Source organism: Neovison vison, chromosome 13 (assembly GCF_020171115.1).
Source record: "Neovison vison isolate M4711 chromosome 13, ASM_NN_V1, whole genome shotgun sequence".
NCBI classification, from domain to species: Eukaryota; Metazoa; Chordata; class Mammalia; order Carnivora; family Mustelidae; genus Neogale; species Neogale vison.
Genome location: NC_058103.1, coordinates 97,257,818 through 97,281,202, shown reverse-complemented (window position 1 = coordinate 97,281,202; position 23,385 = coordinate 97,257,818). Strand labels below are relative to the sequence as shown.

At 40.5% G+C, this 23,385-nt stretch overlaps 2 protein-coding genes and 1 non-coding gene across 7 annotated transcripts in view; all 3 read left to right on the top strand.

Moving 5' to 3' along the window:
• The window catches only part of CHD8 (chromodomain helicase DNA binding protein 8), a 62,914-nt gene extending 55,601 nt beyond the window's left edge, over nucleotides 1-7,313 (top strand). For all 5 annotated transcript variants that reach the window (XM_044231283.1, XM_044231281.1, XM_044231279.1 and 2 more), the window contains exons 33-38: nucleotides 98-249; nucleotides 531-833; nucleotides 2,187-2,300; nucleotides 2,486-2,665; nucleotides 3,061-3,177; nucleotides 6,334-7,313. In XM_044231283.1, coding sequence (XP_044087218.1) covers nucleotides 98-249; nucleotides 531-833; nucleotides 2,187-2,300; nucleotides 2,486-2,665; nucleotides 3,061-3,177; nucleotides 6,334-6,900 — 1,433 coding nt within the window. In that variant the 3' untranslated portion in view covers nucleotides 6,901-7,313. The remainder of the gene's footprint in view (nucleotides 1-97; nucleotides 250-530; nucleotides 834-2,186; nucleotides 2,301-2,485; nucleotides 2,666-3,060; nucleotides 3,178-6,333) is intronic.
• On the top strand, nucleotides 1,900-1,986 carry LOC122894731. Its single transcript, XR_006381805.1, has one exon. It is a non-coding gene; the product is annotated as a small nucleolar RNA U6-53/MBII-28 (small nucleolar RNA).
• Nucleotides 7,314-8,415: 1,102 nt separating the features above from the next.
• SUPT16H (SPT16 homolog, facilitates chromatin remodeling subunit) overlaps nucleotides 8,416-23,385 on the top strand; it is a 39,344-nt gene continuing 24,374 nt past the window's right edge. The window contains exons 1-2 of the mRNA XM_044232072.1: nucleotides 8,416-8,592; nucleotides 23,276-23,368. Of these exons, the coding sequence (XP_044088007.1) occupies nucleotides 8,527-8,592; nucleotides 23,276-23,368 (159 nt within the window). The 5' untranslated portion in view covers nucleotides 8,416-8,526. The remainder of the gene's footprint in view (nucleotides 8,593-23,275; nucleotides 23,369-23,385) is intronic.

Below are 23,385 nucleotides of genomic sequence, written 5' to 3'. Positions count from 1 at the left end.
AACACCACAATAGATCTGTTATTCTTTGGGCCTTTATTTAAAGTCCACATAATAACTTTATTCTTCCACCTTTGCTCACATTCTGTATGGTCTCTAGCTGCTGACCGGTCCCGCTCAAAGCTCTATGATGAAGAGAGTCTTCTGTCCCTCACTATGTCCCAAGATGGATTCCCAAATGAAGATGGAGAACAAATGACCCCTGAGCTGCTGCTGCTACAAGAAAGACAAAGAGCTTCTGAGTGGCCCAAGGTAACAGCCTTGTTCCTGGACATAGAGTCTGGCAATATACTGTAACAAAAACCAGGAACAGGAGACAGATTGTTCTGGTTTTCCTTAATTATATTTAGTGCAGCACGTTTTTTTCATGAAACTCTTCCTGTTTGACTTAGGGATCTGATACTATTACTTCCCTCCTTCTGCCTTGTGATTTTTACCCATTTTCCTAATGATGGTGCTATTGTTTGTCACAGAATCACATAACTGGTACCCAGGCCCTAAAACCAGTATTGATTTCTTTTCTACCCACTCAGGATCGTGTGCTTATAAACCGTATTGACCTCGTCTGCCAGGCTGTACTCTCAGGGAAGTGGCCTTCTAGCCGCCGGAGCCAGGAAATGGTAACAGGAGGAATTTTGGGGCCAAGCAACCACTTGCTAGATAGTCCCTCATTGACTCCAGGAGAATATGGTGACTCTCCAGTTCCCACACCACGAAGTAGCAGCGCAGCTTCCATGGCAGAGGAGGAAGTGTCCGCAGTCACCACAGCAGCAGCTCAGTTCACGAAACTTCGCAGAGGCATGGATGAAAAGGAGTTTACAGTTCAGATTAAAGATGTAAGCTCAGCATTTAGGCACTGGGAAGTGGGGAAGGAGACTGGAGTTTTGCAAACTGCTTCACTAAGGGGATATTAAACTTGTTTGGTTAGTTAACTTTAAAAATGAAAAGGGAGTTGGGGTGCCTAGCTGGCTTAGTCAGTTGAGCATGCACTCTTTTTTTTTTTTTTGAAGATTTTATTAATTTGTCAGAGATCCCAATTAGGCAGAGAGGCAGGTGGGGGGTGGGGGGTGGCAGGAAGCAGGCTCCCCGCTGAGCAGAGAGGCAGAGAGCCCGATGTGGGGCTCAATCCCAGGACCCTGGGATCATGACCTGAGCTGAAGGCAGAGGCTTAACCCACTGAGCCACCCAGGCACCCCAGAGCATGCAACTCTTGATCTTGGGGTTTTAAGTTTGAACCCCCTGTTTGTGTAGAGGTGACTTAAAATTAAATAAATAAATTTAAGTAAATAAAGTAAGTAAGCAAAAATAGAAAGGAGAGGGGAGAAAAATTAGAGTTCACAAAGCTCCTTTGAAGAAAAGTCATTGCAGTAAAGGAATGGATCTTGTATTTCCTAAGGACTAGATTAAAAGAACCCATATTTTTGAAAAATTTAATTGATACAAAACTTCTTTTGGGTGGCTTGTTTCTAGATCCTAGAAACCTAGTTTTAAAGATTGAAATCAAATTGTGGGAAAGCTGTTAAAAATGATACCTAGGTATTATGGACCTTACAAAGTTAATAATAAGTTATTCTTAGTGAAGTTAAATTAGTGTTATTTATTTAATAATGGGAAATTTCATTTATTTTTCCTGATCATCTTCCATATTGAAACTCTATTAGCTGGTCCTTAAGTACTCAACAAGAAAATTTTCTTTCCTTCCTTCCTTTCTTTTTCTTTCTTTCTTTCTTGTAGGCTCCACACCCTGCGTGGAGCCCAAAAATGGGACTTGATCTCACAACCCTGAGATGAAGAACTAATCTGAGATCAAGAGTTGGACCTTTAGACTTTTAACTGAGCCACCCAGTCACCCCCAAGAGAAATTTCTTAAACTAGTATGTGATAGGAATTATCAGGATTTTGCCCCTGTGATGAGTTGCCATGCTAATATTGAGACACAGGTATGGGGTGTTGTTGAGATAATTCTTTCCTAATGTCTACCTGAGGAGCACTAGGTCAAGAAACAAAATCTTTCTGTGGAAAAAGTATGTAAGTTTAGATACATTTTTAATTTCTACCCTTAAGTCAGATGGCCTTCCTTCTCATCATTGAGCCAGAGGATGACCCTTACCCTAAGATCCCCAAAGCTTAATATTTACTTTAAAAACATGTGCCATATGACATCTTGGGTGGGTGGGTTGTCTTCTTAGGAGGAAGGATTGAAGTTAACATTCCAGAAGCACAAGTTGATGGCTAATGGAGTAATGGGAGATGGACATCCTCTGTTTCATAAGAAGAAGGGAAACAGAAAGAAGCTAGTTGAGGTGAGTGGGAGAGAGTCTTTAACATGATGATTAGGTTTTTTATTCTCACTAATTGATGAAGGAAGTTGGGATTAAGGGACTAGAAGATACTAGAATTACTTTATGGCTACCATTGGCTCTGCTCCCCCTCCCTCCTTGCCCCACAAAAGAGTATGTGCTCATGGGGGTGGATTCTGGGTTTGCAGCTGGAGGTGGAGTGCATGGAAGAGCCTAATCACCTTGATGTGGACCTGGAGACCCGGATCCCTGTCATCAATAAGGTGGATGGTACTTTGCTGGTGGGTGAGGATGCCCCTCGCCGGGCTGAACTGGAGATGTGGTTACAGGGTCATCCAGAGTTCGCTGTCGATCCCCGATTTCTAGCGGTGAGTGGCAGTTCCATCCAGCAAGATTTTAAAGTCATTCCCTTGGTATTTAAGCTGCGTGAGGGCAGAAGCATGCCATAGTATGTCATTTTTTTCTGCGTCTGTCAAATACTATAATACTCAGTCTTCCTAACTCACAGAGTTGTGTGAGGATCAAAATAAAATAATGTTAAAGCACTTATTAAACTAAATAGTAGGCAGATATTTATTCTTGAACTATTATATAACCACCTAATTTTGGGGGGGAGAGATCTGCTAATGGCAGTTTTCCAGTAGGACTAATCCTTTATTTATCCATGCAATAAGCATTTGTTGTCAAACTAAATATTAGTACCTTAATAATTACTCCGGGGAGATTTTTTTCCTTTAGGATAACTAATACTTTTCTATTTCAGTATATGGAGGATCGCAGAAAACAGAAGTGGCAGAGATGTAAAAAAAATAATAAGGCAGAATTGAACTGTTTGGGAATGGAACCAGTACAGACGGCTAACTCTAGGAATGGGAAAAAGGTGAGTGAGACTGAGGCATTACTGCTCTGTTCCCACATTAGATGTGACTGGAGAACTAATTTTGTGTTCTGTTACTTACTTTTGGACCAGTGTATGCAAAAATATACGTCAGTCCACCAGTCAGGAAACTAGAGTCATTTCTTACTGGTGTTTTTACAGTTCTTGGCATCATCGTATATAAAAGAGCATAAACTTCTAAAAAGTAACTTTAGCACTTTAAGCATATTAAAACATAAAATTAGTAAGAAGTGTTGGAACAGTCAAGGCCTTCTCTGACTGGCTAAGGGATTTTTGGCAGATCCTTTAAATTTCTCAGTTTGTACATCTTGAAAAGCTGAGGGTATAGGAGCAGATAATCTCTTAAAAGTTTTATGATGCTGTACATTTAGAAGTGACGTGGGACATAACAAGGACTAGTCATAGTCATAGCGTTTCCCAACATGGAGAAAGTTGAGAATCACTGATAATAACACCAGTAACGGAAAAAGGACAGGAAAACATGTTTTATAGTTTATAATAATAACTTTGGTTATTCCATTATTTTCAACTGTACTTAGGCTTTTATCCCAGTTATAGGCCATTTGGTAGACAAGGTACCCATAATCCTTTGCACCAGAATCTGACTATAAAAGTTTCTCTTTGTTATGTTTGCCTTACTTTGGTCAGTAGTTGTCTTTTTTAAACATACTAAATCAGGGTTTTGTAAGCAGTCATTTAAAATGATTAGCATTTATGGGGCACCTGGGTGGCTCAGATGGTTGGGCGTCTGCCTTTGGCTTCGGTCATGGTCTCGGCATCCTGGGATCGAGCCCCACATCTGGTTCCCTGCTTTGTAGAGAGCCTTCTGCTCCCTCTCCCTCTGTCTGCTACTCTCCCTGCTTGTGTTCTTTCTCTGTCAAATAAAATCTTTAAAAAAAAAAAAAAATGATTTGCACTTATCTACCATTGGACCTTTTATATTCATCTTTACACATGTATATAATATATATATATGTAAAACCACATGGTATGTCTTTAACAAAATTTATTTCCAAATAGACAATATATATCTTGTGCATTTAACCAATTGAGATTGTTACTTTGTATATTATAGTTATTTGTGAGATGCATTTATGAGTCTTATTATGTTTACATTGTGGAGGTGGTTTCATATAAATATTGTTACCATAGAAGAATATTTTAACTTTTCCTCATATCCTCCATGGGACCAAGAGTATAATAAGCAGAGTGATTGATATGGGAGGCTGATGGCTGGAAGACTGGTATCTTCTCTGTCTTGAATTTAACATTCTAGAGGAGCCTATAAAAAAGGGTTTTCTTGGGCGCCTGGGTGGCTCAGTGGGTTAAGCTGCTGCCTTCAGCTCAGGTCATGATCTCAGGGTCCTGGGATCGAGTCCCGCATCGGGCTCTCTGCTCAGCAGGGAGCCTGCTTCCTCCACTCTCTCTCTCTGACTGTCTCTCTGCCTACTTATGATCTGTCTCTGTCAAATGAATTAAAAAAAAAAAAAAAAGGGTTTCCTTCCAGTATTACCTGTTTTTGCCTCAGGTATTTGCTACTTTTTTATAGTCTGTTGATAAATCTAAGAAAGAAAAGATCCTAGGGCATCACAAAATCATAATATGACTATTATAGGATTTTTTTTTTTAAAGACTTATTTGAAAGAGAGGGAGAGTGGGAGTAGGGGGAGGTATAAAGGGGGAAAGCATCTCAAGCAGACTCTGTTCTTGAGCCCACCGCCCATTAGAGGGCTCGATCTCACGATCCTGAGATCACAACCTGGTCCAAAACCAAGAGCTGGATACTTAACTGACTGTGCCACCCAGGCACCCCAGTATGGAATTCTTTTTTTTTTTTTTCCCAAGATTTTATTTATTTATTTGACACAGAGAGAGATCACAAGTAGGCAGAGAGGCAGGCAGAGAGAGAGGAGGAAGCAGGCTCCCTGCTGAGCAGAGAGCCCGATGCGGGGCTCGATCCCAGGACCCTGAGATCACAACCTGAGCGGAAGGCAGAGGTTTAACCCACTGAGCCACCCAGGCGCCCCCCCCAGTATGGAATTCTTAATGCAGACAGAATTAATGGTGTATTATTATTGGTACCTGCAGGAGTTTAGGTGCTGTTACTGTTATAGTTTAAAAGTCTGTATAAATACAATGTTTTGAGATGTTTCTTTTTCCAAATCAAGAAGGTATATTCACATGTCAGGTATTAAGCTTAGATTGGTAAATAGCATCCAGAGACATGGTTACCAAATGTCTGAGTTTCATGCCTTGGTACCCAGTATTATACTTAGGTCTAGCAAAGCAGAGGCACTACAGTAGTAAGTTCCAGCTTCGGTATACTTAGTCAGAATTTACAGCCAGAATATTCAGAGGTGTGTGGGTGGCTCAGCCCAGTTAATGCCTGACTCTTGATTTTAGCTCCGGTATTGATCTCAGAGTCATGAGTTTGAGCCCTGTGTTAGGCTCACACTGGGTGTGGGATCTGCTTGAGATTCTCTCTCCTCCCTGCCCCTCCCTGCCCGCTTGGATTCTCTTTCTTTCTAAAAAATAAAAATAATAAAATTTACAGACAGAACATTTAGAAGCTTAAAATTCAACAGATATGTTTGTTTTTTAATCAATGTGAAAAACACTTAAGTTTCGTGAGGAGCTACCCACAATCTTTTTGTTGTTCTAGACATCCAGAAAGAAGTCTTAACCTGACTTGTCTTTAGTTTACCACAATCTGCTGTGCTGTAATAGTTTTGTAAATGTCAATATAGTTGTGTTGTGCTTCATATGGTAAGATCATGTGAACAACCTGCCATCAGTAAAGTATACTGTGCAAATACTGATTCATTCACTGGCTTGCCCAATCTCCTTGTTAACAAAGGTAAGCATCTGTGAAATGGCTGGATGGAGTAAAGGTACAATGTAGTCATGGAAAAAAGCAAAACTCTGGTTCACATAAATGTCAGTATCAATCTCCATTTTAGCTTTAGCTGGAATGTTTCCAGCAGTAAAATCCAGTATTTCCTCTTCCTGTTGACTATGCTTGCTTTGCTTATCCTAAAGATATTCAGTGGAAAAGCACTTGCAAGCTAGGATTCTATTGTCTTCTAGTTTGCTTTTTTCCTTTCTTTGTTTTTACTATCTTCTGCTCCTTCCTCCTAGGGTCACCATGCTGAAACTGTGTTCAACCGGGTTTTGCCAGGGCCTATTACACCAGACAGCAGCAAGAAGCGGGCCCGCAGAATGCGACCAGACCTTTCAAAGATGATGGCCCTGATGCAGGGCGGAGGCACTGGGGCCCTTTCTCTGCATAATACCTTCCAACACAGCAGTAGTGGCCTGCAGTCTGTGTCATCCCTGGGTCACAGCAGTGCCACTTCTGCATCTTTGCCTTTTATGCCGTTTGTGATGGGTGGTGCAGCATCATCCCCCCATGTAGACTCCAGCACCATGCTTCATCACCACCACCACCACCCCCACCCCCACCATCACCACCATCACCATCCAGGCCTGAGAGCCCCTGGCTACCCTTCTTCACCAGCCACTACCACCTCTGGTACTGCCTTGAGGTTGCCACCACTGCAACCTGAGGAAGACGAGGACGATGAGGATGAAGATGATGATGATGATTTATCTCAGGGCTATGATAGCTCAGAAAGGGACTTCTCACTCATTGATGATCCTATGATGCCAGCCAACTCAGACTCAAGCGAAGATGCTGATGACTGAAGCCCCAGCATGGTCCCCATTGCTTGGGTGGCTGCTGTATTTTCAATTACTCTGGCCCTTGGACTATGGAAAAGTGGGAGGGGCAGGGGAGATGTGGGGAGACCCAGGACTCCAGGAGGTGAAAAGGAAGAAAAAAACTTGTACCTGATTGCTTCCAAATTTGAGAGGATTGGGTGGGCAGGGGGAACTCCTAAAATAATACATGACCACTTCCTCATTTCTGGGGAAGGAAAGGAGACTAGAGCAGCTGATGTGCTCACCCCTCCCTAAACCCCTCCATTAACCACAGACTATGTAGCGCTGGCCCTAGCCTCTGGCAGAGCCTGTTCCTGGCCGAACTGTGGATACAGCTGGAGGGTCAGGAACTGTTACCTTCCTTCCCCTTGGCATTAATAAATTTAAGTTAATCCTTTTCCACTCTTCCCTTGTTCTATATTTGCTAAAACCCAATATAAAGGTTAATTTTGAATTCATAATGGGTAATTTCAATACTACTTTCCTAAAGCTCATTATTGTAAATGCAGTTACCTTGGATAGGACAGACAAGTCATCTGTACTCCCATTAAAGGATATATAAGTGTAGTCGATCCAGCTTGCTAAAGGCAAGGGAATTGTGTAAGAGGATGCAAATGTTCCAGATTCAAACTCCCAAGTTCTCGGAAGAAACGAGAAGGAAGAATTTCTTCAAGGAACCATGTACATTTTGTTTGGAATTAACCGAAATAACGGTACTTTGGGGTAGCCATAAGAATGTTATCAGTTAATGAACTTTGACAAGGGGAGAGACTGGAAGGAACGGTGTCAAGAATTGGACGGGGGCTGGGGCTGGGGGTGGGGTGGGAAGGGAGTGACGGGCAGTCTGGGTGTGTGAAGCCCTTCAAGCCATTTGTTTCCTAAGACTCCTCCCCTGCCATCCCAGCGCGCAGATGAAGCCTGGGCATTTTATTTCCCTTTCTGAGGCAAATAGTTTTGTGGACTTTTCCTCCCTGGTTAGTGCTCGCTCTGTCCTCGCCACCAAGATCCTTCTAGTCCTGGAGCAGCAGCAGCTTTTGCTTCCCTACCATGTAGAAGCGGAATGCACCCGAAGTTCCCACTCCAGTCCCACGTCAGATCCCGCTCTTTCCGCTACCCACTCATTTGTCGGTGGGTGGGGCCCTAGCAGCGGCGCGCGGCGGCTTGTGTGGGGCGGGGCAGGCAAGGCAGGCCTCCCGCCTCCTTCACCGTGCCCAGCCGCCGCCTCGGCCTGAAATCCGAGCTCCTAGAAACCGCAGTAAGGCTGAGAGTAGGGGGTGGGCGGAGCGTCACGTGACGACGTCTCCTCGCGTGCGGCTGTTGCTAAGTTGACAAGAAAACCCCGCGAAAATGTAGACCCATTTTCTGTTGCACATTTTGTTGATTTCCCCCACCGTCTTTCTTCCTCTCAAACCCTTAACCTCCCGAGAGAGGTTTTAAAAAACAAAACAAAAATCCCCCAGGCGCTGTCGGGACCCGGAAGCGGAAAGGGCATCTTTGAGGTCGATACTTCCGGGTCACTGGGAGAGTGCGGGATTCCGGGGCCGAGAGCTGGTGGCGGATCCGGGACCTCGCGTGATTCTCGGAACCCGAGTAGGAGCGGCGTCTGTGGCTATGGCTGTGACTCTGGACAAAGACGCTTATTACCGGCGAGTGAAGAGACTGTACAGCAATTGGCGGGTGAGATAGATCCCGTAATTTTCCCTAGGGAGCCCCCCTCTGCCATCCCATAATAACCCCATTTCTCGGCGCCCTTTTTTCCTTTTCCGTCGGGAATTCCCGGGTCCAGTGTCGCGCCCCTTTAGTTGCTGCAGGACCATTCACCGCAGGCCGCCCCCAGCGCCGCCCCGGAACAGGGAATCCCCCGCAAACACTCTGCCCTGCGGCCACCACCATCTTCCCCGCGTGCTGGCCCCCGTCATGCATAACAGCCTCCTCTCACAGTCTCTTCCCGCTTCAGAAGAGGCATCATCCTTCCCTCCCACTCTGTGATCACGTCTTGCCGCCCTCCTCCTGCAGTGTTAATACACACCCACGCACTCGCTCTGTCCTTCCAGAATCCGAGTACTGCGCCCCAGGTCCCGCCAGAATTACAACCTTCTTCGAAAAGGGTGGATGGAGGGGCTGGTAGGATGTGAATCGGGCTTTTCGTATTTATCATTTGCGGGGCTTGTGCTGGAGTTAAAAAAAAAAAAACTAATCACGCGCAACCGTCTCATGTTCTAGGCCGTGACGTGGGTAGCACAGAAACCTAATGCTGAAAACCTGCAAGCTTTAGTAATGCAAAAACGATGTGATGCCTAAAACCTGGTTAGTTTTCCTCCTCGGTAGAGTATCCAGGGCACGTGTTGAGAAAAAGAGCTGTTGCAATCCAGTATTTTAAAGATAGGGTAATCTTGCCGCTTGAAAGACGTCCACGGTTAAAATTTATTTTTACGATAGTAGTTTATCAATTCATGTATTTGATTGCCTCCTGTGGTGCAGGCTGTGCTGTCTAGCTTAAATCTGGCCTCTGAACTCTGTCATCCAGGGAAACTAAAACTAATAAAGACTTATAAAACCTGAAAAACGTTCTGACAAAAATGATCAGTTCTGATTTTAGCATTGTAAATTGCATTTCAAAGAGACTCTCTACTAAAAACCAAGCTATTAAAGTTGGTGAGATCCCTGCCATTCATATTAAAGATTCGTGTGTCTGTTTCATCTTTTGAAGATAAATGCATTAGATAACTGAAAATAAAATTGATTCTTTGTTGCATTTTATGAAAAAGAAAAGTAAGGACTTTATACAGATAAATACTGAGAATAAGTTTTAATTTTAAAAATTTTGTACTGGTTAATTTCTAACGAATATTTCAGTTTCTTTCCCTGTTCCATTTTTACATTTTTTTTCCTGTTAGATTTTTACATTTTAACATAATCCACGTTAGAAAAATTCTTTCTAAAAGCTGCATTATTTTCTAGAGGTTAATAAGTACAAATGTACACTAATCAGAAGCCCTCTCTTCCACCCCCAGGCCCTGAAATCATGCATCTTTGATGTGGAGGTTGTTTCTACTTATGGTGATTCAGTTAACAAGTTATTCTTCATCTTCTCTAGACCATTCACAAAAGCCGAGATTAATTTAGAGCTCAGAGTTCCCTTACATGATAGATAAATACAAAACATGAGACTAGGAAACACTTGAGGGCTGAAGACAGTTTAGCAAAATTAATATAAAATATAAAAGTCTTTAAATTCAGGGAAGTTAAATTATTGGCCCTAATTTTTTGTTTCTCAAAAATCATTAAAATTTATCTAGGCCCTCCTACTTAAATCATTTGAAGAGGTATGTTAGATGATAATGGTGTTTGAGTTATGAGCAAGATCCATATAAAATGGAAAATTTGTGGCTAATTATTATGAAATATTATTTGAGGAAACCTTCTGCTTTCTTGAAACTGTAAATTTTAATAACTATGCCCAGAGCCCACCTGTAGAATTTCTTTCTGCATGCACAGCTTTTCCAGGTTACAGTACTTCTGTTCTGATCTGCATAAGTATAGATCATGGTTGTCTAGGGTATGAGGTAAATTCTGTTTGCTTATTCTTTGTGCTGTAGCAGAAAGTGGAATATATAGGTGCATAATACAGTTATTTTTTACACTTTCTCCTTTTTTAATAGAAAACTAGCGTTGAGATAAGGGAATAACTTGAAGTTAGCTGTATAAGTTCCAAGCTTTGCATTGTTATACCCATCTTCAAAGAACTATCCATTATGACAAAAATTCACAAACTAGAGAATTAGTTGGGTGCCATATCTACTTTTTAGTTTTAGATACCTTCAAGCATAAGGTTTTCAGAACTGTGTGGTTGTGTGGTAGCTCCAACTCTCTTCAGCCTCACAGGGCAGAAGAAAACCAAAAAATTAGCCTTGTTTTGTTTTTTAAGTAAGAACAGGAGTTAATGTGACTCTATCTCACTTATCTGCAGATTGGGTTAGATACATATTGTGAGGCTATTGAAAGTACTTTACCTTTTTTTTTTTTTTTTTTTTTTAAAGATTTTATGTATTTGAGTGAGGGCACATGGGCATGAGTGAGGGGAGAGGGAGAGACAGAATCTCAGACTCCATGCCCTGGGCAGAGCCTGTCTCCTGGCTTAGTCTCACAACCTTGAGATGATGACCCGAGCCAAAATAAAGTCAGACACTTAACTGAATGAGCCACCTAGGCGTCCCAGTAAGATACTACTTCTTAATTAACAATTTTTATAACTTATGTCCTAAAAGTAGTTGTAGCATCACATACTTCTGTTTGAATAGAAATTTTAAAACATCAACGAGAAATAGTGTCATTCGAGAGATGAGAAAAAAGGCTCAGTCAAAAATCAGGAGATCTCGGGATGCCTGGGTGGCTCAGTTGGTTAAGCAGCTGCCTTTGGCTCAGGTCATATGATCCCAGTGTCCTGGGATCGAGTCCCACATCGGGCTCCTAGCTTGGCAGGAAGCCTGCTTCTCCCTCTGTCTCTGCCTGCTGCTCTGTCTGCCTGTGCTTGCTCGCACTGTCTCTCTCTCCCTCTCTCTCTCTGACAAATAAAGTTAAAAAAAACAAACAAACAATCGGGATTTCTGCAGTGACCAGAAATTATTACTGTCTTATGACTATACCTGGATGTTTGAGTCTGGTCCAGTCCTGCCTCTTATTTGTTAAATTAGAACTGCTGCAAGCAGAAAGGGTTTGTGGTGCACCTGTCCATTCTGTTAGAAAACTCCAGGTAGTAGTAGTAGGTCATGAGAGTGTGCTATGGGCTTCTCTGGCCTCTTAACTGGTCCTTACTCAGGGCTCTCAGCCTTCTCAGCATTGTCATCATTTTTAACCAGGTATTATGATTAGTACTGCATGGGGTATGAGGTGAAGGAGGTTAGTCACCGTTCTGCAGTTTCAGGTTTTTTGGCTTTTTTTTTTAAGATTTCTTTTTTCTTTTTTTTCTTTTCTTTTTTTTTTTTTTTTAGTTTGACAGCACAAGCACGGGGAGGGGTAGAGAGAGAGGGAGAAGCAGACTCTCCGCTGAGAGATGGGGCTCCATCCCAGCACCCCAGGATCATGACCTGAGCAGATGCCTAACTGACTGAGCCACCCAGATACCCCAAGTTCCAGCTTTTTGAGAACCAGTGGAAGCAATATCCAGGCATACCCATTTGAGACCTACCTCTTGGTGCATCTTGCTATGAGTAAACCTCGGCTTTAGTCATTTGTCTTTTATCCCAAAAGAATTCTGTGAACTGTCAGAATTTGCAGCTGTTTTGAAAAGGAATGCTGATCCAGTGCATTCATTCATGTGTCTGTATGCCACCGGTCAGAATTGAAATGGTGGGTGGCTCTTACCCTAAAAAGTTTGTGCCCGTGGAGAAAACTGTATGCTGTAGTGTCAGTCCTTCTCTCAGTTACCGGTTTCTGACTCAGCTGTTTTTGTCATGGACAAGTTTCATGTTCTGGATTGCTCTCCAAAGCTAGGCAGTTACTGTCTGTGGCTGAGGAAGTTTCTTTAAAATACAGGCAGTACCCAGACTACTTTGGGCAAAGGTAATGGGTTACTTCCACCCATCTCCATTCTTCATGGCTCTTTTATTATCCTGAGGTAGAGACAGGTTTAAGCAATGCACTGGTCTCTCGACTTCAGGAAGAGAAGGGCTAAATGGAAGTAAATGCCTAGGCAGGTTGGGATTCATTTATTCTTGCATGCTCAACTTTTATAGTCTACTCTGGCTACCCACTTTCTTATTTTCATTTTTTATCCCTGTATCCATCACACTTAGTCTAACTTCTTTCTTAGTACTTTCTAAATCTCTTCCTCACACATGGATATGAAAAACTTCCAACATACAGAAAAGTGAAAGAATTTTATAGTGAACACCTGTGTACCCACCACCTAGGTTAACAATTAACATTTTATTATACTTGCTTTATCACATATCCACCCCCTTGATAAGTTTTTTTCACAACTTTTATTAAAATCAGTAGTCAGGGGGCGCCTGGGTGGCTTAGTGGGTTAAGCCTCTGCCTTCAGCTCAGATTAGGATTTCAGGGTCCTGGGATCGAACCCTGCATAGAGCCTGTCTTCCCCCTCTCTCTCTGCCTGCCTCTCTGCCTACTTGTGATCTCCCTCTCTCTGTGTCAAATAAATAAAATCTTAAAAAAACAAAATCAGTGGGCACCTGGGTGGCTCAGTGGGATAAGCCTCTGCTTTCGGCCCAGGTCTGGTCTCGGTCCTGGGATCAAGCCCCACATTGGGCTCTCTACTCAGCAGGGAGCCTGCTTCCCCCTCTCTCTCTGCCTGCCTCTCTGCCTACGTGTGATCTCTCTCTCTCTTTGTCAGATAAATAAATAAAATCTTTTAAAAAATTTTTAAAAAATCAGTAATCCATTTACATTTTTATGCTCATGTAGATGAAGTTAATAGAGTATAATCTCCTTTTCTCTACAGTTTTTCATTTTTCCTGATGCTAATGATTGCTAAACTTTTTCTCCTTTTTTAAATATCCCTAGCCCCAATTTTTCCTGCAGTTCTTTCATAATGTTGCCTATTTTTTGTTTTAAAATTCTCACACTTGTCAGGTGTTTTATTAATTCTGTGGTTTTTCTTTTTTTTAAAGATTTTATTTATTTATTTGACAGATCACAAGTAGGCAGAGAGAGAGAAGGGGAAGCAGCCTCCCCACTGAGCAGAGAGCCCGATGTGGGGCTCAATCCCATGACTCTGAGATCATGACCTAAGCCAAAAGCAGAGGCCTAACCCACTGAGCCACCCAGGTGTCCCTAATTCTGTGTTTTTTTAACCACCAACACCATTCCCCTCCTGCAGCCTTACATCATATTGTTCTGTCTGTGCAGGTTGTACTCCAGGCCCATTGAACTTGGGATTTTCCAATGTTGGGTCCACTATGTCTTACAACCCTTATTTTGATTTGTTTTTTCTTTGTTAAAGTATTTCCTCTAAGAGCTTCTTGAGAAAGGATATAGAGAATATATGTTTCCTGAGCTGTTGTGTGTCTTAAAAAGTTTTACTGTCTTCACTTTTGATTAGGAATATAGCTCAGTGAGAATAAAATTCAAGGTTGATAATCTCAGAATTCAGCTCAGAATTTTGAAGCTATTGTTTGTCAGTCTTCAGACTTTTTTCAGTATTGTTTTTCAGAAGGCAGATGGGTCTCTTTCCTGTTCCAATGTATATGGCCTGTTCTCTCTGAAACATTTAGAATCATCTCTTCATCCCTTGGGTTTTGAAATGTCACTGCTTTGGTAGGAGTCTTTTTTTCCCCCCTCCCTCCTTGCATTGAGTTGGGAAGTAGGGGGCCAGGACTCAGTGCCCTTCAATGGTAGAATTGTTCATTGTCGGTTACTTTCTTTGCTCCATTTCCTCAGTGGTCTCATTCTTTCCCCTGGAATTCCCATTCTGGAGGTTTAGGTCTCTTGGCTTGAGTTTGTTCATTATTTTTCGGTTTAATTTCCTATTTCTTTGTCTTCCATTTGAAGTATTATTTCTTAACTTTATTTTCCCACTTTCTGTTGAATTTTTAACAATTTTTTCAGCTATTTTTAATTTCTAGGAGTTCTTTCATGTCCTCTTTTTTTTTGTTGTTATTGTTGTTGTTTCATGGATGTGCTGTATTTATTTATTTTATAGGAGGTGTTTTAATTTTTATCTTCTGTCCTCTGTCCTCTCTGTTTCCTCTGAGTTTCCTTGCTTTCTCTCTTATGTGTTGGAGACTTCACAGAAACCAAAATAAGGCTTGGCTACTCATCTGTATTAAGAATAAGACTATAACTGGGGCGCCTGGGTGGCTGAGTTGTTAAGCATCTGCCTTTGGCTCAGGTCATGATCCTGCAGTGATTGAACCCCACATCTGAGCTCACTGCCCAGTGGGGAGCCTGCTTCTCCCTTTCCCATTGCCTGCTGCTCCTCCTGCGCATGCAAGTGCTTTCTGTCTGTGTGACAAGTATGTAAATAAGATCTTACCAAAAAAAAAAAAAAAAAAGATCATAACAAACTGTTGGCAGCTCTGTATGAATGGGGCCTCTCAACTAGTTAGGGGTGACTGTAGCGTGAATAGGCTTGCTTATTCCATGGAGAACTCCCAAATGTCAGTATCTGAAGTGTTCTCTCTGAATTCAGTGAGGATGTATAAAGAAAAATCCTCTCAATTCTTTTCTTTGGGACATTTGTTCCCAATTACGGTCATTCAAAATACAGACTTTCATTTAATTCTCTAAAAATTAGTACTTGCCTTCTCCTGGACCTAATATTTGAGTCTGTAGACCTTTTCTTTTTCCCCCAAAGATTTTATTTATTTATTTGGTAGAGATCTCAAGTAGGGGGAGAGGCAGGAGGAGAGAGAGAGAGAGAGGAGGAGGAAGCAGGCTCCCCACTGAGTAGAGAGCCCGACGCGGGGCTCGATCCCAGGACCTTGGGACCATGATCTGAGCCAAAGGCAGAGGCTTTAATCCACTTGATACCCAGGCGCCCCAAGTCTGTAGACTTTTTGAGCCCATTTTTGCAGAGGCATTAGGTGTTGTCTCAGGACTTCCAGGAATCCTGGGTGGAGGTTAAGTAGATTAGGGTATTGTCCTTTTGTTAAGCTTACTGACCAGACTTTCTGTAGTCCTGAACTCATCCAAGTACAATGTACCCTGTTCCCTTTCCCTGATCCTTGGTGCCTCCTAAGTTCTGAGCTCACTGGGGCTCTTTGAGATATGCGTATCTACTGATAACTTACCAGTGAGAATGCTTGTCAGGCATTCTTGGGGTGTCATTACCACAGTTCTGCTTAGTCAGTTCCCACTCTTTGTCCTCTTTTCATCTTCCAAAAAACTGTTGATCTCTTTAAACCTAAATGTATTCAAAAAGGATACTTTCCATCACTATGATTGAAAATACTGTCACTTTCCAAAAATAAAAAGTAGATGTTAAAAAATAAAGATAATGTAAGAGCAATAGCGTTACTAAATTGTAGCAGGTGTTAAGGACTAGCATTAAAAATATAATCTTTTTAAAGAAAATTTTATTTTTTAAATTTTTAATTTTAATTCCAGTGTAGTTAACATACAGTTATTATATTAGTTTCAGATGTATAATACAGTGACTCAGTTCTTCTCTATGTTAACTCTGCTCTTCAAAGTAAGTGCACTCTTCATCCTCATCAACTATTTTACCCATCCCCCAGCCACCTCCCCTCTGGTAACTGTCAGTTTGTTCTCTATAGTTAAGAGTCTAGGGGAGGGATGCCTGGGTGGCTCAGTTGGTTAGGCAGCTGCCTTCGGCTCAGGTCATGATCCCATTGGCCTGGGATGGAGTCCCACATCGGGCTCCTTGCTCAGCGGTGAGCTTGCTTCTCCCTCTGCCTGCCACTCTGTCTGCCTGTGCTCTCTCTCTCTGACAAATAAATAAAATCTTTAAAAAAAAAAAAAAGAGAGAGAGAGTCTAGGGGAGCCTGGGTGGCTTAGTCGGTTAAGCAGCTGCCTTTGGCTCAAGTCGTGATCTCAGAGTCTTGGTTCCCTTCTCTGCTTCTCCCTCTCCCACTCCCCTTGCTTGTGCTTTCTCACTTTCTCTCTGTCAAGTAAATATATAAAATCTTAAAAAACAATAAAAGAGTCTGGGGCTCCTGGGAGGCTCAGTTGATTGGGCAGCTGCCTTCAGCTCAGGTCATGATCCTGGAGTCCTGGAATTGAGTCCTGCGTCCGGCTTCCTGCTCAGTGGGGAGTCTGTTTCTACTTCTGACCTTCCTCCCTCTTGTGTTCTCTCTCTCTCTCTCATTCTGTCTCTCAAATGAATAAATAAAATCTTAGAGGTTTGTTTTTTTTTTTAAGTCTATATCTGGATTTGTCTTTTTCCTTTGTTTGCTTGTTTTGTTTCTCACATTCCACATACCAGTGAAATCATGTGGTATTTGTCTTTCTCTTGACTTATTTCACTTAGCATTATACTCTCTGGCTCTCTCCATGTCATTGCAAATGGCAAGATTTCATTCTTTTTTTTTAAACAGCTGAATAATATTCTATTGTGTGCATACACACACACACACACACATACACACACACACCGCATCTTCTTTATCCATTCATCTATTGATGGACACTTGGGCTGCTTCCATAATTTGGTTATTCTGTATAATGCAGTAAACATAGGGGTGCATATATTCTTTCAAATAAGTGTTTTTGTATTTTGGGGAGGAGGTAGACACCCAGTGGCACAATTACTGAATCATAGGGTATAGTTCTATTTTTAAACTTTTTGAGGAACTCCATACTGTTTTCCACAGTGGCTGCACCAGTTTGCATTCCCACCAGCAGTGTTCCTTTTTCTCCACATCTGCCAACACTGGTTGTCTCTTGTAATTTTGATTTTAGTCATTATGACAAGTGTGAGATGATAGCTCATTGTAGTTTTGGTTTGCATTTCCCTTATGATCAGTGATGTGGAACATCTTTTCATGTGTCTGTTGGCCATCTGTATGTGTTTAGAAGAATGTTGGTTCATCTGTCCTTTTTTAATCAGATTATTTGTTTTGTGTGTTGAGTTGAGTAAGTTCTTTATACATTTTGGATATTAACACTATACAGATGCGTCATTTGTAATTATCTTCTTAAACAGGTAGGGTCTTGATATGATCAAGTAGATTTAAAGAGAAAAATAGGTAACTTTTTTTTGCTAGGTAATTGAATACTTAAAGCCACATCTGTGATCACTTAAAATCATCTCCTATATGAGTTGTACACACTTTCAGAAAGTCTGTTCTGCTGCTGTACTAATGCAGTTGACAGCTAATTTTTGACACCAGTAACTGTAGTGGTGTGGTATGCAGTAAAATTTTTAACGAATAGCCTTTTTGGTCTATATTTGGTCTATTATTTGTATAATAATGATGACAGATACATAGTAGCAGCTGTGACCTAAGCACTGTTCAAAGCACTTTGTATTTTGTTTTTAATATTTATATATTAAACATATAAACAAATATTTATATATAAATATAACAATTTATATTTATATTAGCTCATTTAATTCTGACAGCAATATTTATGATTGAGGAGAGTGGAACATAGAGAGGTTAGGTCACAGTAAGTGGTGGAATCAGGTATTCAAACCCAGGCAGTGTGTTTTCAGAGTGAGCCCTTACCATAGGCATTAGTGTATCTCTAAATATAGTAGGCCGACCTTGATACCTATTGCTTGCAGTTGCTGAAGAAATTTGTTAAATTTAAGAAGTCACCAGTACTAACATCTTACCTGAGAAGTTTGTCAAATGACCGTGTGTCTCTTTATAGATAAAAATCAGAAACCTTCCAGAGGGATTCAATTTTATCTTTAGGATCCTAATGAAATCCTCATCTGATTAGTTAACTGAAAGAGATAGAGATGGTAGGAAAAGTATAACTCTATCTGATACTCTATAAATGTGTGCTAATAAAAACTATTTATTTTACCTTTAATATGTATATTTTAATTAGGTTTTCCGCACTTTTTAAAAAAGTCTAAATCATCATGAGTGTGAGGACTGCTAGTATATTTGTGTGGGAGTTTTAAGTGTGCTAGGTGTTGATTGGGATTTTGAATATGGTCATGCCTGCTACATGTCAGGTTTTATTGTGAGGGTTACAGGTAATAAATAAATGCAAGTCACATAAAAAAAGTGGCTGCTCAGTAAATACTATTATTCCCACCTGAAACACTCATTTCAGCAAGGCTTGGCTGTCAAGTGTACCAAACAGACTGGAAGGTGGCAGAATTTGGAGACAGAAAGTGTTTGGTGGATGTTGAGAATCTGTGCAAGATGGTTCATCTAGAAAGGGGAGCACAGGGATCACAAGTCCAGATTCGACAAGGGCTCAAGTCTGAGTTCTGAAGATCAGCCCAAGCAGAAGAGATCAGGTAGGAATCTGGGACCATTTCGGAGCAGCACAGGGTTAAGAGCCAGCTTCCTCCAGTAGCCAGGCTGGCAGTTGGAGTTGGACATAGGACTGTTAGCCTTGTAGCATTTTTCTTCTTTTTCCTTTTTTCAGCTACCCCACTCCACTCTAATATTCCAGGCGTAATTTTTTTTTTTTTTAAGATTTTATTTATTTGACAGAGCAAGAGAGCACAAGCAGCGGAGGGAGAAGAAGCAGGCTCCCGGGCTCCATCCCAGGACCCTGGCATCATGACCTGAGCCAAAGGCAGATGCTTAACCAACTGAGCTGCCCAAGCACCCCTTCAGACATAATTTAATCTGGAAACATATTATATATATATAAATATTTTACAATAGTATGTGTTATATTACTTCAGGTAACTGACGCACGTTTTATAAGCAAATAACTTAAAGTCTCCCATAGTTTCAGAAGACTATTTTCAGATGTGATCTATATTAAAGCATTTGTACTCATAAGGTTTGAAATATGAAACTGTATCCCAGATTTTGCTAAGATACTTGGTTTTATTATAATCCTTTTCATTGTTTCACATTTTGAGAAAATTTTTCTCTGAATTCTTTATCTTTAAATATCTAAAATCTCCTGTTACTACATTTCTTTCCTGGGTTAGAGCTCACTGGTTTTGTGAAGAATCAATCAAGAGCTTTGATGAAATGGTCAGAGCAGCAGGGTTTCAAGAGAAATTAGGATTCGTCCTCTCACCTTTGTAACTGGCAGTGGAAAACTAGGCATTTTATTTGGATTGAAATCCTGGGGATGGTTGAGTTTGTTTCTGCATCTACTTGAAAAAGCTGAATATGTGGGCCCTTTTTCTCTCCCTATTTTCAGTTTTATTGAGATCCCTTTGGATGATTTACTCATACTGTTAGTGATTAAGTTACATGATTACATTCTTTATATACTTTTAAGAAATGTATTACTGTGTATTTTCAATTTTTATACATGTTAATAACTTTTTCTTTGTAGAAAAATTTTGACTAGACCAAGACTTCAAGTAAAAAAATACAATAGACTTTTGACTAATTTCAGTGTTATTTTTTGCAGACAGATACTGGAGAGGGGTTTACATCTGTATCTAGAAGCCATAAGCATTAAATATAGGCAAGTGCCTGTTGCTAATTTTGGGAGATTATCAAGGTAGTGGTAATATTTTTGCCACAAAAATCTATATTTATTGAAGAATTGGTGCATACGTAGCAAAATTGAGAAGAGAGAATGTTTAAGGCAAAGAGTAGTGTTAATGTGCTATGGCACAGGAATCATATAGCATAGTGGTTCTCAGACTCTGATAGCAGAACCCTTAGATTCTTAAATTATTCATTACCCCAAAAATCCTTTCTTTGTATTGGTTGCATCAAGTATAGAGAGAAAATCTGGCCTCATACATATGTGAAGCTCGAAGGGGGGGATATTTTAATAATCTTTTTAGGTAATTATGAATATACTTTGTTACTACATTAAAACTTGAGAAGTGGTAATCTTTCAAAAATTAATTGTAATTTAAAATTTGAAACCACAACATTAACACTTTTTATACTCAGGTTATTGTACCTTTAATCCTTTACCCATGGATGACTTTTTTTTTTTAAGATTTCAATTATTTATCTGACAGAGATCACAGGTAGGCAGAGAGGCAGGCAGAGAGAGGGGATAGCAGGCTCCCCACTGAGCAGAGAGCCGAGCAGAGATCCCAATGTGGGGCTTGATCCCAGGACCCAGAGAGCATGACCTGAGCCTGAAGGCAGAGGCTCAACCCACTGAGCCACCCTCCCCGCCATGGATGACTTTGTGACATCATGCATTGGTTCTCTCAGTTGTGCAGATCTTCTAAATGTTACACATTTCATTATATGGTATCAAAGAATCATGTTTGTTAATATCACCACTAATTTTACCAGGAAAGTTTTAAGTAGGGAAGCTAAGTTCACAGTGGCAAGTCAACTGTTTCAGAATTCTAATTTTTGCTTGAAAACTAAAATATTTATCATTGACTACATAAGACATCATTTATGTTCCTTGGAACAGCAGGCTCACTTCATTAATTTTCAAGAAAATGTATGCTGGATACCCATGTCTGCTTAAATGGCTCCCTCAACTTGTTATTCAGATAATTGTAAAATTTTCCTTAAGACAACCATTGTACTTCAGTTTACAGATAGAAGTGTTTTGTGTGTATTTCCCATTTCTTTACACAATATTGGAAAGACATGCTCAAGGGTTGGGATTTCTTACTATTAATCATTATTGTTGCATCAAGGACATTCTTAGAGAAACTGCCCTTCCCCCCCTTTCCATGAGTGTGCAGTAGTGAATAATTATTTTGGTTCCACTGCCTTGATTCATGCTAAGGCAGTAGGTTAACTACCATTGCTTTTGCATCATCAATGAGAACTAATGATAAAACTTTACCAACCTGAAGGAAAATACCTTCTCACTGAGAATCAGTGAGGGAATGCCTACAATTTCTCTGTGGTAATTTCTTTGTCTTAAGTATTTTGTTATGGTAGAGAAATTGAACAGAAACCTCAATTGGCATTATATTTGGATTCTTACTGGCAACCAGAAGCCTTGACGTGTGAAGAGTCTTAGTAGATGTCTCTCTTGACTTTATAGGGGAAGTTAGAGATTTGACCTTCTAGCCCATTATTACCAGTGTTTCAGTCTTGTAGAGCTATTGAAGAGTAGCTAATGGTTGGAGAATTCACACTTCTCAATTTCAAAACTGGTTACAAAGCTGCAGTAATCAAAATAACATGCTATTAGTGTAAGAATAGGCACATAGATCATGGAATAGAATTGAGAATCCAGAAACAAATATCCACATTTGTATCACTTGATTTTTTTTTTTTTTAGATTTATGTATGTATTAAAGAGAAAGAGAGTGTATCAAGTGGGGCAGTAGAAGGAGAAAGAGAACCTCAAGCAGACTCCTTGCTGAGTATGGGGGCCCAACTTAGGACTTGATTTCCTTGGTTTCCTTGATTTCCTGACCCTGGGATCTTGACCTGAGCCAAAACGAAGACTTTCAACTGACTGAGCCACCTGCATGCCCCAGTATCATTTGCTTTTTCAGAATACATAATTTGGTTTTCGATTGGGACAGATCAATGGGGGAAAGAACAGTCTTTTCAAACTGGATATCCCTATGCAAAAAAATGAACTTAGGCCCCTTCCCCACACCATTCAAAAAATTTAACTCAAAATTAACCATGAGATCTAAATATCAGAGCTAAAACTGTAAAACTATTACGGAAATACAGGTAAATCTTTGGATTGTCCTCGCATTAGACAAAGCCTTCTTAGGTATGAGATGAAAAAGCACAAGAAAATAATTTGGACTCCTTCAAAATTAAAAATGTTTGTGTTTCTAAGGACACCAGCATTCTGAAAGTTTAAAGAACCCCCTGAATGGGAAAATTTTGCAAGTCCTGTCTGACAAGAAACTTATGTCTGGGTATAAAAGGAACTCTTACAAGTTAATGATAAAGCAGTAATTCATTTATAGAATGGGCAAAGAATCTGAATAGACACTTAAAGGTAGGCAAATGGTCTAATCATATGAAAAAATGCTCAGCATCATTAGTTGTCAGGGAAATGCAAATAAAAACTACAGTGAGTTACTACTTCGCACCCAATGGATGGCTCTGATTAAAAAAGTCAACAAATGTTGGTCATAATACGGAGAATTTGGAACCCTGATAGATTGCTGTTGAGAATATAAAGTGGTACACTTTGGAAAATAGTCTGGTTAAACTGTTAACCTCAAAAAGTTAAACATAGAATTAAACATATGACCTAGCAGTTCTTCACCTAGATACATACTCAGGTATGTCTACACAGAAGTACATGAGTGTTGATAGCACCATTATTCATAATAGCTAAAAAAGGGCAACAGCCCAGATGTCCAGCAGTTGATGAATAGATACTGTGTGGTAGATCCATAGGGTAGTTTGTTACTCAGTGACAGAAAGGACAAAGTACTGTCACCTGCTACAACATGGGTGAACCCTGACAGCATGTCAAGTGAAAGAAGCCAGACACAAAGCCTATGCATATGAAATGTCCAGGATGGACAAATCTGTGGAAACAGATTAGATTAATGGTTGTCTGGGAGGAGATGTATAATATATTGCTCGTGGGTTTCTTTTTGGGGAGATGAAAATGTTCTAAAATTAGATTGTGATGGTTTCGTAACTCTGAGTACACTAAAACCATTGAACAGCACACTTTAAATGGATGAATTGTATTGTGTATGAATTCTATTTCAATAAAACTATTTAATAGAGTAACTAATGACTGCCAAGCGGACATGTACCTTAAAGTTGGCATTTCTGTTGAGTAAATACTTGAGGTCTGTATTCCAGTTTTACAAGGATAGAAAGAAAATGACCAAATTACTTACTCTGCTTTCCAGAAAGGAGAAGATGAATATGCCAACGTTGATGCCATTGTTGTATCAGTGGGTGTTGATGAAGAAATTGTTTATGCCAAATCAACTGCCTTACAGGTAAGGGATTTATGGCA